The sequence below is a fragment of the Excalfactoria chinensis genome, chromosome 4, assembly GCF_039878825.1.
Source record: "Excalfactoria chinensis isolate bCotChi1 chromosome 4, bCotChi1.hap2, whole genome shotgun sequence".
NCBI lineage: Eukaryota > Metazoa > Chordata > Aves > Galliformes > Phasianidae > Excalfactoria > Excalfactoria chinensis.
Window position 1 is genome coordinate 83034133 of NC_092828.1, and position 16194 is coordinate 83050326.

At 42.0% G+C, this 16194-nt stretch overlaps 1 protein-coding gene across 7 annotated transcripts in view; it reads left to right on the forward strand.

The window, feature by feature from the left end:
• The window catches only part of HTR2C (5-hydroxytryptamine receptor 2C), a 193334-nt gene that overhangs the window by 145017 nt on the left and 32123 nt on the right, over positions 1–16194 (forward strand). For all 7 annotated transcript variants that reach the window (XM_072335729.1, XM_072335735.1, XM_072335731.1 and 4 more), the window contains one exon: positions 12373–13015. In XM_072335729.1, the coding sequence (XP_072191830.1) occupies positions 12631–13015 (385 nt within the window). In that variant the 5' untranslated portion in view covers positions 12373–12630. The remainder of the gene's footprint in view (positions 1–12372; positions 13016–16194) is intronic.

A 16194-nucleotide genomic window follows, 5' to 3' on the forward strand; every position in this document is an offset into this window, starting at 1 on the left:
TCATATTAAAGCTAATAGAATCGTTTGAGTTGGAAGGGACCCTTCAAGGCCATCTGGTCCAACTCCCTGCACTGAGCAGGTACACCCACAGCTCCATCAGTGCTCAGAGCCCATCCAATATGACCTTGGGTGTCTGCAGCGATGGGGCACCACCACCTCACTGGATACTCTGTGCCAGTGCCTCTTCATCCCTATTGTAAAATACTTATGAAAAACAAATGCTTGTACCACATCCTTGAGTCTGAAGGTAGCAGCTTCAGCCCCATAAACTGAGTGCTGTCACACAGCGGCATCAGTGGGATGGGATGTGCTCCTCCTGACCTCTGTGGATGAAGCTGGTTTCAGCCTCGCTCAGTATCCACTGTTTCTAATTGCTGTTTGTGCTGCTTTCATGTCATAAAACTGGCAACTGAGAATTGTGTTTGTTACCACATTGGCCTTAGAGTGCAAATCTTCCTTGAGGGTCAGTTGTGTATGAGAGAAAGAAGATGTCAGTGTAATTTAAAAATTATACTATGAAATTTTTAGCTCATCTGCACATGGAAGTCTATTACTGCCTCTTAATTAATGCAACGAGCATAATTGCTTCTTTTTCAAGTGCTGCCATTGATCAAAATGTGTTTGCAGTTGTTTCACCGTTGGGTGTAAAGTAACCTGAAATATTAGGCTAGCTGGGCCTGATGCTGCTTTTTCTGGAATAGCCCTGCAATCTTTTATTGGTTGGTGGAGGTTTTATAAGATGAAAAGGAAAAAAAGAAGTGGTAATTGAACTGTCTGAACTCAAGAGGTGTTTGTCCTGTCATAGCACTGACATACCCAGGCTCGTTCTGTAATCATTCCACATACTAGGCTGCCAGGCTGCTGGTACAGTAGGGAAGGCTTACCCAGAGCTGGTACGTGCAGGAAATGTGGTCAGATAATGAGATCAGAATCTGGACTTCTGGCTTATGGTTTTTAATGTAGTTTTACTCCTTGTGAACTGGAGTCAGTGGCAGAATTCCCCTTCGCTGTTAATGCAGTGCATCAGCATCCAGTATGAGTTTGTGGTGATACTGAAGCTGTTGGAGATGAAAAGTCAGGAGTGATGGACCTGCCTTGTTATTTTGGATGGAGCATTTTCCTCTCGTGTAGGGCTTGTTCTTTACCAGAGGAGCTTGCCTCCCGCTGGAATTATTCCTTTTTCAGGTGTGCTTTACCCACAGGACTAAAAAAAACCCCATGTTTTCCCTCCCTTTTGACAAGTGATGGATTTAAAATTCCTTCACTCCGAGCCGTTCACGTGGATGTTACCTCGCTGACAAAGGGAAAGAAATTTTGCAATGGCTTTGAAGAGAAAACGACTCCATTAGAGTTCAGCTGCCTTTGTTCCAGCTATCAAGATGCAGACGCTACCTGATTCGTGGATGAATTGTTTTGATAGTTTCCATTATTTTTCTCCAGTCAAGTTGATTAAAATGCATTTGACCAGCTCCCCCTGATGCTCAGACTATGTAGGGAGAGACTGGTCTCCCTGCATCAGCTGCCCACATGGGGATGGCTGTCTTTGGTTTTAGCATTATCCACTGGCCCAATTTGCGGCAGTCGTTCACAGTCTGGCTGGAAGACACTGCTGATGTGCCTGTCAAGTGTTACCCAGATTTGAGGTAAACACAGAAAAAGTATTCCTTTAAGAAAGGAAACGGCTGCTTTGAATGGTGTTTGAGTGATGTCACTTGCTCTTTGCAGCACCAGACACTTGAGTGCTTTCCTTGCTTCAGTCCCAGCATGCTTCGCGCACCATATTGATGAGAGTACCTGAGCTGCATGAAGTCCTTCTCCATGCGCACGTTCGTAAAGAGAATTGGATTCGTACAAATTGGATTGGGTTTGATAGACCTCCTCTACCTTTTACGTCATGCTGGAAGCTGAAGTGTTTTCCATTATGTTTTGTCTCTTTCCCCTTCATTTTTCCTGACTCATTTGCTGATGTCGTAAATGACAGCTTGTGTCACTGTGATTTGCTCCCATGGAAATGACTCCTGCACACATGCACGTGGCATCCAAGCCCTCGCTCTTTGCTTCTTACATAACTCGGGAGCTGTCACAGCTCTACCCTGATGTGCCCATCTGTCTGTTCTCTCAGAGTTAATGAACCTTTCCCTTCTCGCCTCAGGCATATTACACACCCTGACTCATTCATGGATGATGTCTATTAAAATAGTCAAACGCTTTAAAAATTAAATGATTTCTCTAAGTGAAAAGCCTGCTTCTGATCCCACTGAAGATGTTTCAACACCGTTGGTCCTTGTCTAGTGCAAGTCAAGGGAGACTGTATTGATGTCTATCCGACAAGACAGATGATTAGGCCTTCTTGTTTAATGGAAGATGTTTATGATTTGCTCTAATGTAAGAGCTCAGAATCTGTCCCTGTGAGCTGCAGCAGAAGGCAGATGTTACCCGTTATTAGGGAGGAAGGCATCCAGAAGTGGTCAGCATAGGGAGCTGTTGGCCGTTTGCTTTCAGAGGAGAATGTATGGAAGAACAACTTGATGTTAATTAATAGACCTCTTAAAAGGGTGGAAGAGAATTAAAGTAAAAGATCTACAGTTCATAACGGAGTTACTACATCACTCTAAAGATAATTTAATGCGAGTTACAGTGAGAATGAAATTGAAGGACATTGCCTGAAGTTATAGAACAATAAGTAGGAAAAAGCTTAAACTTTTACAGTTGTATTCAGAAAATAAACAGAACCCTGAAGTGATATTGGGATGTATTTTCCTTGGCACAATTTTGGGGAAAGAAGTCATAAGATTTTTAAGTCAATTTTTTTTCCTTTTTTTTTTTTTTTTTTTAATTAAATTAACACTGATCAAACATTCTGATTTCTGTCCACCTTTTCTTCCTCCTCACTGAGAGGGAAGAACCTAGAATGAAAGAAATGGAGCAACTAGAAAATGCGGTTGAATCAGAGAAGCTATTGAGATATTTTAAAGCTCGGCTAGTAAGATTTAGTCAGAAATGCACGTGGATAGAATGAATAGTAGTTAAAAAATAGTTAAAAAAAAATATTGACTATATTCAGTGCTGACAAGGGAAAGCAGGCTTACAAGATGACTGCATGTCTGTATAAGGTTGCATCTGATCAGAGGGAGAGGAAGGGGAGGATGCAAAATGAGTGAAGTATTGGGTTTGGGATGCTGGTCTGTGGGAGAAGCACTGCTGGGTGTATCTTTGGACCAGCAACCTTGGAGCAAGGCTGGGTGAGTGCTGATGGGAGGGCAGGGCTGTGGGGTCCTCAGGTGCCACCCCATAGTGCTGCAGGTTGGGAAGGAGCAGGACGGAAGCTGATGGGGTGCAGCAGAGCAGGATGTTTAATGGTGTAGGGGTGAGGAAGAGTAGATGAAAGCAAACTGGCAATAGAAAACCATGTAATCATTTAGGTGCTAACGGCTATTTAGATGATTGATGTAGCTGAAGAAGAAAATGTTCTTTAGTGCAAACTCAGAACTTACTGAGAAAGGCACAGGAATACTTGGAATTCAGGAACGCTTTATGGGAGGCATTGCTGGGCTACTACAGCACTGTGTGTACCAGCAAAATCTATTTACTATAAAGCAAGACTCAGTGAAGCCCATGGAAAGAAATGCAGTGGGGGCACAGGGGTGGTGGAGATGATCACCCTCACTTTGGTGAAGGCACCACATGTTGTCCCATTGTACTCTTAGTCTGACCAGGGTGAACAAGCTGAGCTTTTTCTTTTTTTCACCCAAGATTACTCTTTTATTCTCTCCCACAGATGAGTGCAGCCCAACTACACTCGCTTTGCCCAGCCTCTGAGCTTCTGTGCATGTGCTGATGCTGGTTTGTATGTTCGTGGCTGTAAAGCACAGCCATCCTTGGTGCTTGCCCAACTAGAAGCATCTTACTGCTGTGGTGATTTCATAGCGATGCCCAGCTAGGCTCTACCAACCAGCCCCCAAGCCAGCAAGCTTCTCCTGGGTGATGTTCCAATATTTCCTAGTGTGAGTGATACATCCCAGTTTTGAATGACGAGTACATTTAATTCCCAAAGTAAATATCTTATCCTGGTCTCATTAAAATAAAATAAATAAATAAACGACTGTCAAACCTTCCCAACCCCAACAAGCAACTCGTTCCCAATGCAGGATTCGGTTTTTCACCCTAATCCCAAGTAAATAAATAAATAATAAAATTATTAATATTAATATAAAATTAATATAAAATAATAATAAATAAATCCCAAGACATCAAACCAGGGCGTTACAAAGTACATCTGGGAGACTCTTATTGCTTTTTATGGCACTTTGTGTATATATCTTCATGTACTGAATTGAAAAGAAAAAACCTGTTCTGAAATTCTTTGTTGTTTAAATCCAGCTTTGGAGGTTTATACTTTTGTGGTTCATTTTTGATCTTTAATTGAAGGCATTACAGGGATGAGTTCTTTTTACTATTTCTGTCTGATGTTGTTCTTTGTCTTTTTTTCCCCCATACCTGTCATTAAAAGTCATCTTTTCTACCTACTCTTATTTTTAGGGTTTCCCTTAGTTCTCATGTACCAAAATATCCATCTGTGGTATATTTAGATCAGAGAAGCGCTGTGCTAACAGTCATGCCATTTCAAGTCTGTATGGGTCAGTTCTACAGAAAAATACATATATCTTAGAAAAAGAGAAGCAAAGCTGCACTTTTGCATGTTCCTTTGTGTGTTCTTATGTGTTTGTTTTGATTTCTTTTAGACTTTCTTTATGGAATGATTTAAATTATTTATCAGCCTTTGTCCTCTAACATTCCTAGGATCCAATGGATTCCTCATACTTTAAACAGCCACGTTAGGACCTGTATAACCTGAAGATGAAAAGAAATACAGTTCTCCAGTTTGCTAGGGACAATCTTTGTTATAAATATCTTCTGTTTTTCTTTGCTTTTGCCTTGCTTCTCTGATGCTGTGATTTCTTGAAGCTCAGGCGGTGCTGACAGCAGGAAGGGTACTCATGGTAGATATGAATAGTGCTGCTTTAGGTAGGAGACCTCTACTAAACATCTCGCTGCTTAAAATAAATACCTCTCTGAGCTTTGAATTAGCGGGTTCTGCAGGCTCGTGTGCTTTCCGAGAAAATCAGTGCCAGGAGAAGTGATTTCAGGTGCATGGGGTGCAGTGAGGAGGGGTGACGTGTTGGTGATTTCAGCCAGCCCTGGGGTTCATATGCAAAAGCGAATGGAAGGTTCTCCTTGGATCATGCATGGCACGTGGGGCAGGGTGTGCCCCAAGTCATTGCGTAATAAATCCCTCTTTCTCTGCTAGTAGATGAGCAATGATACGAACCTGGCGGGCTTTTCGGAAGGCACAAAGATCTGGGGTGGAAAGAAGGCTACAAATGCAACATCAAACCAGTTCTTGCTTGTTTAAGAAACCAACCTTATTGAGAAATAGATGAGTCACCACCATTCTCCCCAAAACGGGCACATGTTTTACTTTATGGTATGTGCTCATTCATGGAATGACTCATGGTTCTGGCCTGGCAAACACTCATGTGCTTCCTCTCCAGATTGACTGCTGCTCCCTATTACTATTGCAAAATATATACAGTAATGTCAGGCTGATGGTTTCATTTTGATTGCATGTGAGATGTCCTCAAAAACATCATTTGAGACCAAATCACTTCATGATCTTCTAAAAATACATATATCTCCTTGCGTACATTTAGGTGTGTGCTGCCATGTGTACATACATACAGGCAATGATTGCCTTATGTATTTGGCACAGCCTGGGGTTGATCACTCAATGCTTATAGGAAGGGTTGGCCTTTCAGTCATCTCTCAATAAGGAGGAAGCTAAATCCAAATGTTAAGTCTATGCACAGCAGAAAATAAACATAGCACCCAGTAATATACCTACTTTGTAGTCGTTCCATGAGGTTAGGATGAGGCTGAGATTTACTCTGCTATGGTATTTTTGCCAGTTTATCATCACAGGGAGTGGTGGAGAATCTGTACCTTGTCCTGAGGTTCTCAGGTGCTCTCCCACCAAGGGAAAATAACAAGCAAGGCTGCTAGTCTGGCTGCTGGAGGGTAGATTAAGACGTCTGCTTTGTGCTTGTATTTCCTTGAAATGTCTTAAGAAGAAATGAAGGCCTTCCTGACTCAGTATGAGAGTAGAGGAAATTAATGCTATTTGGTTTTGGACAGAATGGTAGTGATTCACTATTATGGCCTTAAAGAATGTAATTACTTGAACTTGTGTCTAAGAAAATCCATTTTCCTCTTGCTGTGAAAAAAAAAACAAAACAAAACAACATGAAATATGCTTTTTTCAGTTTGCAAGTAATTTAGTAGTTATTTTCTGTGTTGGGATTAAAAACAGTGGCAAGATCTGTATTTGAGGAGGTTTCCCTGAGGCTTTATTAAATGTTTTGTTTTATTTTATCCCCTGTGCCTACTGGGAAAATATCCAGAATTTCTTGTATAACAGAAGAGATGGTATCAGATATTTCTTTGGAAAGAAAGTACCTGCCCTTATCAGGTGGTTGGTAATGCAATCCCCAGTTCAAGAGCAGCTTTGGAAAATATTTCAATGCCTGAGATTTGGCATAAGCACTTCTTTGGACTGCGCCTTCAGTTAATTATCAAGCAGGTATCTGCAGAATAATCATTAGGTGTTGATTTTCTTTTCCCACTTGAAAGATTGTGAAAGCGTATTACTTTGGCACAAATACTGCTTTCAAAAGACAGGAAGATTCCCTCTCTCTGCCAAGTGCCCAAAGTGAAAAAGGACTCTCTTCTATTGCCACTTCTCAGGAAGTTCTTGAACTGTACTTACCCCAGACTCCTACAGCTAAGCAGAGTTTCTGGGCACAGAGGAGCAGGTGAGGACACAGCCTTGTTGTGTGCATCTCCACCATGAGAACAGGGGCATGTGTTGCTGTGGGGCCCTATCACTCTGTTATGGAGATGGGAACTTCATAGAATCATAGAATTACTCAGGTTGGAAAAGACCTTGAAGATCATCAAGTCCAACTGCAGCCTATATTCGTGATTATACTGTCACAACCTGGCCACAAAAGAATATTGCTGGCCTTGGGGAAATAAACAGGGAAAAGTGGTTTATGTGGCCTTGAACCTACTCATGGCCTTGGTTTGAGTAGGGATCAGTGTGGGCATATCCTGAGAAGAGGGGCTGCAAACACAGCCAGGTTGGACATTTTTCCTTCAGAAGGACATCCCAGATTCAACCTTAGAATTATTCAGGCTGGAAGTGATCTTTCAGAGGTCTCTAGTTCAACTCCATGCTTAAGGCAAGACTACTTTCAAAGTTGGATCAGGTGCCTTTATGATAGCCCCCGGCTGCGTGTCAGCTACAATGAAGATCCTAAAACCTCTTTGTGACCCAGTTTGTGGCTCTAACAATATTCGCCATGATTTATTTTTTTTTCCTTAATCTATTTTATTTTTTTTTTTCTTATAAGCTGTGCATCATTTCAGGTTGCCCAAGGAAGCTGTGGGTGCTCCATCCTTGAAGGCATTCAAGGCCAGGCTGGATGTGGCTCTGGGCAGCCTGGTCTGGTGGTTGACGACCCTGCGCATAGCAGGGTGTTGGAACTGGATGAGCACTGTGGAGCTTTTCAACCCAGGCCATTCTGTGATTCTATGATCTTCTTTAGCTACAGGCAGTGAATACATCTGCTCTCTGCTTTTTCCTTGGGCTGAAGCAATCCTGATGCTGAACCAAACCCACTATTTCAGGTGCTACAGCCCCGGACACACTGATGGGCTCTGTTGGACTGGTTGTACTCTCATAGACCATTTATAAATAGGTCTGCACAGAAATAGTTGTGCACATTCTGATGTGACCAAAAGGAGAAAGATTAGTTGCAAATGCCTAAAAGCAGAGCTGAGTCGTGATGGGAAATGGAAATGAACTCAGCACTGCTTTAAGATGAATGAATAGGTGAAGATGTGAGTTGTAGGGAATATGGAATTAAAGGGGAAGAGCGAAGCCTTAAATCTGCCTTCTGGAGCATAAACTGTGTAACCTGTGATATCACTTAAAGTTATTTGCCATTCTGTAAGGATCTTTGTGGAGCAATAACCATTTACACCAGCTGACTCCCTGGCTCACATAACTGTGAACTATGCGCAACTGTTTTCCTGTCAGAAATGGCAGTAGTGGCAGTTCAGTGTGATCAACTTCAGATTTTATCTTTAACTTTATGGAGATCTAGGAGGAAGTTTTTCACTCAGAGGGTGGTGAAGCACTGGAACAGGTTGCCCAAGGAGGTTGTGGATGCCCCATCACTGGAGGCATTCAAGGCCAGGCTGGATATGGCTCTGGGCAGCCTATTCTGTAGGACAAATGTCCTTCGTGCCTTTGAGGCACTGGGCAATGCTTATTGTCCTGGTGAGGAGGGAGCTGCTGAAATTCATCACTTTGGATCATCACATACATCTGTTCTTTCTGACCACAATACTCTGAATTAATATGAGAGGGCTGCTCCAAAAGTAATGCCTCCTATTTAATGATGTTAGCACACAATGTCAGGGACAGATAATGATGGGATGACAGCAGAGGTGGAACCTTCCCACCAATATTACGTTACATTACATTTTGTTGCCACGTGACAGATGGCAGCAGAGGGGCAGTCTGACAAAATAGCGTCTGACATGGAAGTGCTGATGAAGCAAAGGAGTGGAATTAAATTCCTCCATAAGCAACACATTATGCATTTTGATGTTCCTCAGTGCTTGGCAGCTTGCTTGTAGAGCCCAGTTGGTGGATGTAGCACAGTGAGGTGTGGGTGGTGTGTTTCAGATGACAGTGGGGCATCTCTGCTGGTGCAGATTTTTACAAGCTGGGAAAAATGCACAGCTCATAATGACGGTAGTGTTGAAAAATAGTGTTTGATAGCTGAGAACGTGCTCTGTCAAACTGTGCTATTGTGCCCTTTGTATTTGTTGTAGTTTGTATGGAAAGAAAACAAGGAGGCATTACTTTTGGAGCAATCTCTTTTCTCCTCTCTTGAGTCTCTGTGAGACTCCGTTTTGTGTTGTTTTGTTTTTCTCTTTTAGATTAAATGACCATCCTTGATGTCATACCCAAGTTTAAGTGCTCTCTGTTAACATTCAAGCTCCGAGTCCCAGAGAGCTGGAGCAGAAAGGATTTATGGGAGCTCAGCATCTCTGTGGTCTGGCTGGGAGAGGCCAGATCCTGACTGGGGGCTGCCGAATGCCTTGAGTTGCTCAGCAGGCAGCTGAATTTCTATAGCAAAAAGAAGAACAAAATAATTGTTCTGAGCGTTGTATGGTAAAATAGCTAAAGATTTAATGCATTTAATTCAAAGGGGAAAAAAAATTGTTTCCTTTCCAAGAAAATTGTATTTTGTTTCCTGTTTTTCCTTTTAGCAGTAGAATAGTAGCGGTACACACTCTCAAAGGTGTGTGAGCCCCCCCCTGTGCTCTACCAGTGCAGGCTTATGAACTGCCATAGCTTTGTTTTCCCTTTGACTTCTCATTCTGGATTATCTGGATGCATTGGCATACCCAACTCCTGCTTTAAGTAATGCATGTGGGTTTGATAGAAGGGAAACAAGAACTGTTTCCTAGCTTTGGTTTAAAGACAGAAAGGAAAAGCCATCCCCAAATTACTTCCTTTTCACCTCCGTCAAAGATGAGGAATTCAGCTTTGGCCAGTGTTTAACTTACCATCTTAAGGGCTGTCAGTAGAAGATTGAATTGAAATTGATGATTGATCACAAAAATTTAGCATATGTGCTTTCAAATTCGCTAGCGGAAAAATGTGTGTAAGGCACAGATTTTATTTTAAAATTATGGAGATATTCCTTAAATATACCCAGAATTCATGAATAAAATGTGAATTATTTTTCTGGTACAGTAACGTGCCTAGAAGGCTGTAGCTGATGGAATTAGTCATAAAAATGTAACTTGTGTGGACCGTGATGCTATGAAGAAGAAAGCTAATGACTTCCAGTCAGGATCCGTGTAAAAAATAAGATTAAATGTACTGATGGAGCAATAAGGTTGTTAATTCTGAAGGTGGAGCTCTGTCTTTAGCATTGCTCCTGTCACATTCTCACCTATCATTATTCGAAATGAATATTGGCAAAGTACTTCCTCTGTTGATTTGAGGATGCTTTATTTTTTCCTTCTTTCTCTAAATGATTTATTTTTCCATTGTAGTCTTGGATAAAACCTGTACCTCTTCTGAATGCTTTTGTTATCCTCATCTCTCTGGTTATTCTGGCTACTAGGGAGGCTGATATTGTTCTGGGATGAATAGCAGCAATTCTATAGCCAGTAAAACATGAGCGGTGTCAACATCCTCCATCCAAGTCAGCCATGGTTTGGGGGGCTGTAGGGTAAGGCAGAGCTCCTGCTAGTTCATTGCTTCTTTTCTATACTTCTGTGCATGCACACAGTTATTCATGGGATTGCACTTTGGATCTTTGAACTGCACATGGGAAAATGTGGGGTTTTTTTTTCAGGTGCCTTCACAGTTTCCCTCTCTTTCGCTTGTATCTCTATTTGGCACATGAATGGTTCTCTTTGAGTCACTCTGAATAACAGACAGGCGAGTAGGCCGACTTTTAAAGTAAGTCCTAATTCCCGTTAATAGAAAAGATGAGCTTTGCATTCTGAGATTCATTTCTACCCTCACAGTCTGAACTATTGGGAAATGTGTTCATTTTTAGAACGGTGATTTCTTGCTGAGAAGTTTGCCTGCACCAGTCCTAACTTTGTGCAGGAACCATTTCCTTGAGTTCAGATGTGATTTTTCTACTCGTCCATCCAAACTATTGGTGTGACATGATGAGGAATGCCCAAGAGCCAGAGAGCCAAAGCGAACATTTCTGGACACCTGGGGGTTCCCACTGGGGCTGTGCTGCACAGTAAAACTCAGGTGCTACAATGCTGCTCTGCACCCCCCAGATCATTGTGCCAAAGTGATTTGGAAGGAAGGGTATTTTGTTCACAGCTTTGCTGTGTTCTGAAAAAGATACATCCAAGTCTTTGGAAACTTTCAGTAGATTTGTTTTAGACTGGAGACATTGGAAAAATAAATGGCCCAATGATTTCTCACTAATTCATCCTCATGTGCAGCTGTGAAATTATTTTCTGTGCACACAGTGCAAAAACTTCTTCCTAAATATGAGGTTTAGAGACCCTTGGGGAGTAATTAGCTATAATGCAGAAGCAAATCTGGGTTCATTGTACACACTGCTCATTTAAGAAACGTTTTTCTGCATGAAGCCCATTAGTAAGTTTCCCAAAACCTCCATGAATGTTAAACATTTCATTATAGGACTCTGAGCATTTCTTATTTTATGTAAAATCTCATGTAATCCCATACGTTACGTTTAGCTTTTAATCCCCCGGGAGCAAATTGCTGTCTCTCACATCTCTAACACAACGTATTCATGGACTAAAACCTGCCTTTGTATATTTGTTTAGTAATGACAGAGCTCTTTTCCTGTGGATTATACAAAAAGTTCAGGGGGATACTTCATGCTATTTGATTTATTCTACCTTGTGGCCTTCTTCCATGCAGTGTATGTTTCCTTCTCGTGCTATCTGCTCTCCTTCTGTGTTTTGGGTCCTGTTCTGTACACCACCAAGTTTTCCCTGTCGTTGGGATCCTGGATTCTGATGTGCTGGAAATGAGCTGCTGTTTTCATGTGTTGAATGCTATTGGCAGCCAAAACAGTTGTGTTCTTGAGGATGTGATTTAGCCAAGGCTGGGAAGACGTCCCCTTTAAGATCTCTTTTTGTTTGGAGCGGCTGGTGGTATAACACTGTATGCTGTCACCTGGTGTGTGTTGGGTTTAATATACCGTTTGTTTCCAAATAAAGTGTGGTCTTTATTATCATGGGAGAGTTCATCACTAACATCTGAGCGTTCTACAATGACTGCTTGCTTTTTCCTCAAAATATACAAAATATATCCAACCACTCCCAGCTTAAGGAGACGGTTTACCCTGTGCTGTGACTGTGCTGTCTGGGTTGGTTGGAATTTCACACAAATACTATTTTACACAGTGGCAGAGTATCTGTAAAGTGGCTATCAACCGCAACATATTTTGTTCTTCGCATTTGCCTTTGCAGATTTCACAAAACATTTAATTAGTGATAATCAGCTTTTAACCAGACAGAGCACACTGATGTGATTCTCTCCCTCTCTCCCCCATGATTATAGGCATAGTCTGTACCCACAAGATAAATTACGTGCAGTCTGGAGAACGTCCTAGCCAGCAGGAAGAGAGAGAATAAGAATGTCACTTGCATGAGGATAAGAAAAAAAAGGTGTTGTATGCACTGTGATTTTGGTTAAGAATGCAATTTTTCTTTCCTTTTCAGAATGGTGGACGTGGGATTCAGCCGGAGATTGCAAAGCCTACTGCCCCTCAAGGCTGTTGGTCGGCGGTCACCTTCCACTGCTCCCAGGGGAACCAGAGGAACTCCACTCTGACTTCTGTAAGGTCTGATTCACCATGGGAGATCAAATGATTTCCTGGCTCAGGTTTTGTGAAGTTCGGCATCTGCTTTGGACCCACAGTTTGGAAAAGGGATCACCTCTGTGGCACAGTTAAGAGACAGAAAAAGCAGTCCCAGACGATGAGCACTTTAAGTAGCACTGGAATATTACTCAGCTTGACAACAGTGTCTGTTACGCTGGATTTTAGTTTGCATGGTGGTCTCATGGCTTGGTCTTTAAGCACCAATTTGACTCTGAATCAGAGTTTGCCTACATCCGATCCTCTCAATGCCTCTGAGAAGGGTGAAGTCTCTCGGATGTCAGTGAGAGAGAAGAACTGGCCAGCCCTTTTGATCTTGGTCATCATCCTGCTCACCATCGGGGGCAACATACTGGTAATTATGGCTGTGTCCTTGGAGAAGAAGTTGCAGAACGCCACAAACTTCTTCCTGATGTCCTTGGCGGTGGCAGACATGCTGGTGGGTATCCTGGTCATGCCCGTGTCGCTCATTGCAGTGCTGTATGGTAAGTGGCTTCCCTCCTTATTGGCACTCCCTGCTTGTTTCCTTGCTGCCAGGAATGACACATGCACAGCGTCGGTGTTGATTTTTATTGCTGAGTATGCCCTGGAAAGCTGCAGCACTGAGTCCCTCTTTTATCTTCTTGGTGGAACTGCCCCTAAATTGGCTAGGAAACCAGAGCTTTGGGAAAAGCAGGGTGATGTGGTTGGAGCTGAGCCAGCTCTACGTGAGGTCCTTGAGCTTGAATCCCACTGACCTAAGTGGGATTTGAGTGCTAATGTAGAAAGGAGTTCTGCACATGATAGCTTGGGCACTCAGGAGAACATTCTTGGCATTTGTTCATCTTGCCCTGTTCCTTTCAGGGAATCATTTTGCATGTCTGTGCCTCAGTTTCCCTATTTCCAACCCAAGAACAACTTCCTCTGTTTAAGCCGACGTAAGACCTGTATGTGTGAGCACTCATTATTGATGTGTGACTCTTCCCTCTTGCACTGGGATCAGTGCATTTGTCCTGTGCTGTGGGAGAGTAGTGATACAGTCTAGGAGCATGGTTAGCACTTCAGAGGAGTGAAACACCCACCACATCCAACTCTTCTCTGTCTGAGACTGTGAACCCATTTCTCAGTGTGGTGCTAGGGCTCTCCATCATTGGATATCACAAAGTGATACTGCGTTTGCTTCTGTATCTCTGATCACCATGCTTGTACACACGCGTATCAATGTAATGGGTGTGCTTTTAATATATAGTGTTTTATCATTTTTGATGTCTGTTTTGAGACTTCCTTTGAAAACTACTTTAATATTGATATTTGTTGGAAACAAATAATGCTGTTTACTTACTGATTTGATTAGAAATTGGTTAACTGTCCTATAAAGTAAAATTTAGAGATATTTATGTGACTTCTTCACTTGCCCAGATGATTAAATCAGCCAGAGATTCATTTTGAAAACACATTGATCTAGAATACATAATTCCAAAGCTTATATAACCTGTCTCCAGAGAGTTAAATCAATATGTGATTTAGATACCGACCAATCCATTGAGTTCTTACACATAAAGCCTTTTATTCTGGGCTATCATAACAGTTCTATCTCTAAATCTTCTGCAAATTACAGCACAGGTATTTTATTTTTAGCGCCTTGCTTGTGGTTCTCCAGAGCTTGACAGGGAGCATATAAATACAGAATTATTTGACTGACCTGCACTTGCATAAATTCTGAGTTACTTGGTGAGTCTAAAAGGTGAATTTATGGCAGTGATCCTCAACATATAAACTTTCCAAGTCTTTGGAAAGTAATGGAAATGGATTTTCTGTTGTTCCTAGAAATTATTCCTTAAGGTCATTTAAAGTTGTGAAGTACGCTATGTATTTAAAGGCAAGTAAATATCATTGATTTGAAGAGGAACCGCAGTGATTCCTTTTTCTTCTAGCGGAGCACTAATATTAGACCTTCAGGAAAATCCCTCTTTCTGCAGCAGCCTGCAAGCACTTTAGGCACCACCGTGGCCAGGGGAACATTGGAATTTGTCTTTTTTTTTCTAACTGCTAGAAGTCAAGAAAAGTCTTTAAAATTGCTTTAATAGGTTTTGCATTGTTTGCCGTGATAGTTCACAATCCAGTGCCAGAAGTGATTAAGGAAAGGGGGTGGGGGGAATATTCACACTTCAGCTGGGAGTATCTGGGGTTCATGGCCGAAGACGAGGATTGGAGATGCAGTTGAGAATGAGGGGTCATTTTTATCCTGTGTATTTTAACCTACATACTTTGTAGCCCATACTTTTTGACACTGGGATATTTGAAAGCTGCCATACAGAGAAATGTATGCAGCTGTATGGGAGATTGATAATCACAGCCTGAACCTCTGATTAATCAGCTGAGGCAAGTATGGGGTCAGCTGTGGGAGCACAGGTGAAAGTGATGTAGCTGTGCTCCCGGAAGGGGTGGAACTCGACTCCATCCCCTCTGAGACCTCATTTAAGGGCTGTCTCCCACTGAAGCAGTATCTCTTGGAGATTGCTCACCAGTGAGGACTGCTCCAGCTTCTTTGGCCAAGGCACCACCACTGGTGAGTTTTCCTTTACTTATACTTTCTGTACATTTGCTACCATCTGTATATTAATAACCAATACAGCAGCGGATCTCTGCTAGAGTTGTAGAAGTTACTTTTAATTTCTGCAATCAGAAGGGAACCTTAAAAAACACAAGTAATAAATAGTTGAGCACACTTCCACATCACCTCTCTGAGACCCAATGATCGTTTCTAGCTTGCAGAGTAGGTTCATTTCCTTAATTTTCATTTAATGAGATTGACTGAAGAGATTTCACTTGAACCATAACCAGAAAATCCAATAGATGCTCTCTGTCCACAAATGCTGCCCTTTCCTGTGTGTGTGTTTGATTTGTGTTGGGTTTTTTCCCCCATTTGTTTTCAGAAGGAAAAATCAAGTTGCCAATTAATTCCATAACTTATGCACAAAGGAAGTAATGGCAGGAGGCATTATGCTGGGTTCCTCACCATTTAGTCAGTGCTCTGATGTATGTATCAATTAGTCTTTCTTGAATGTCTTGTACTAATAGATGAGTTGCTTTTGACAACTGAGTACATTTTCCATGGCATGTAATTCCTAAAGAATTAAATTAATGAGCTAATTAATAAGCAAGCATCAGAGAGAGTAAATGAAACATTAAAACTGTGCTTGATCTCAGTGGAGAAACTTCGGATGTAACTAAAGATATGAGCATGACCTAGGAGGGCATCAGCTGTTCTGCTCATGATGGAGCTTCTGACAATGTACCGAGATGTACTCCTTAGGGTGGTTTAGGGAAAACCAGTGATAGGTTGGCACTGTCTCCAGTGGTTATGGGCAAGAGAAAGCCCATAAAATAGTTTTCTCTTGTATTCCTTCATTAGAATCATCAAATCATTAAGGACCACTAAGATCATCTAGTCCAACCATTCATCCATCCCCACGGTGCCTACTGAAGACAATCAGTCTTTGACATCATCTACTCCAAGCAGAAATTCCAGAAGATATCAAACCTTTCTCTGCTCTAACCACTCCAGACCAATGGGTTAACAGCTGTCAATGACATGTCCTGGTCTCCATGTGTTCAGGCTTCTGCCTGAGATTCAAACATCATAAAGCTGGTGGCCCAACACAGCTTCCAGCAAGGCTGCTAT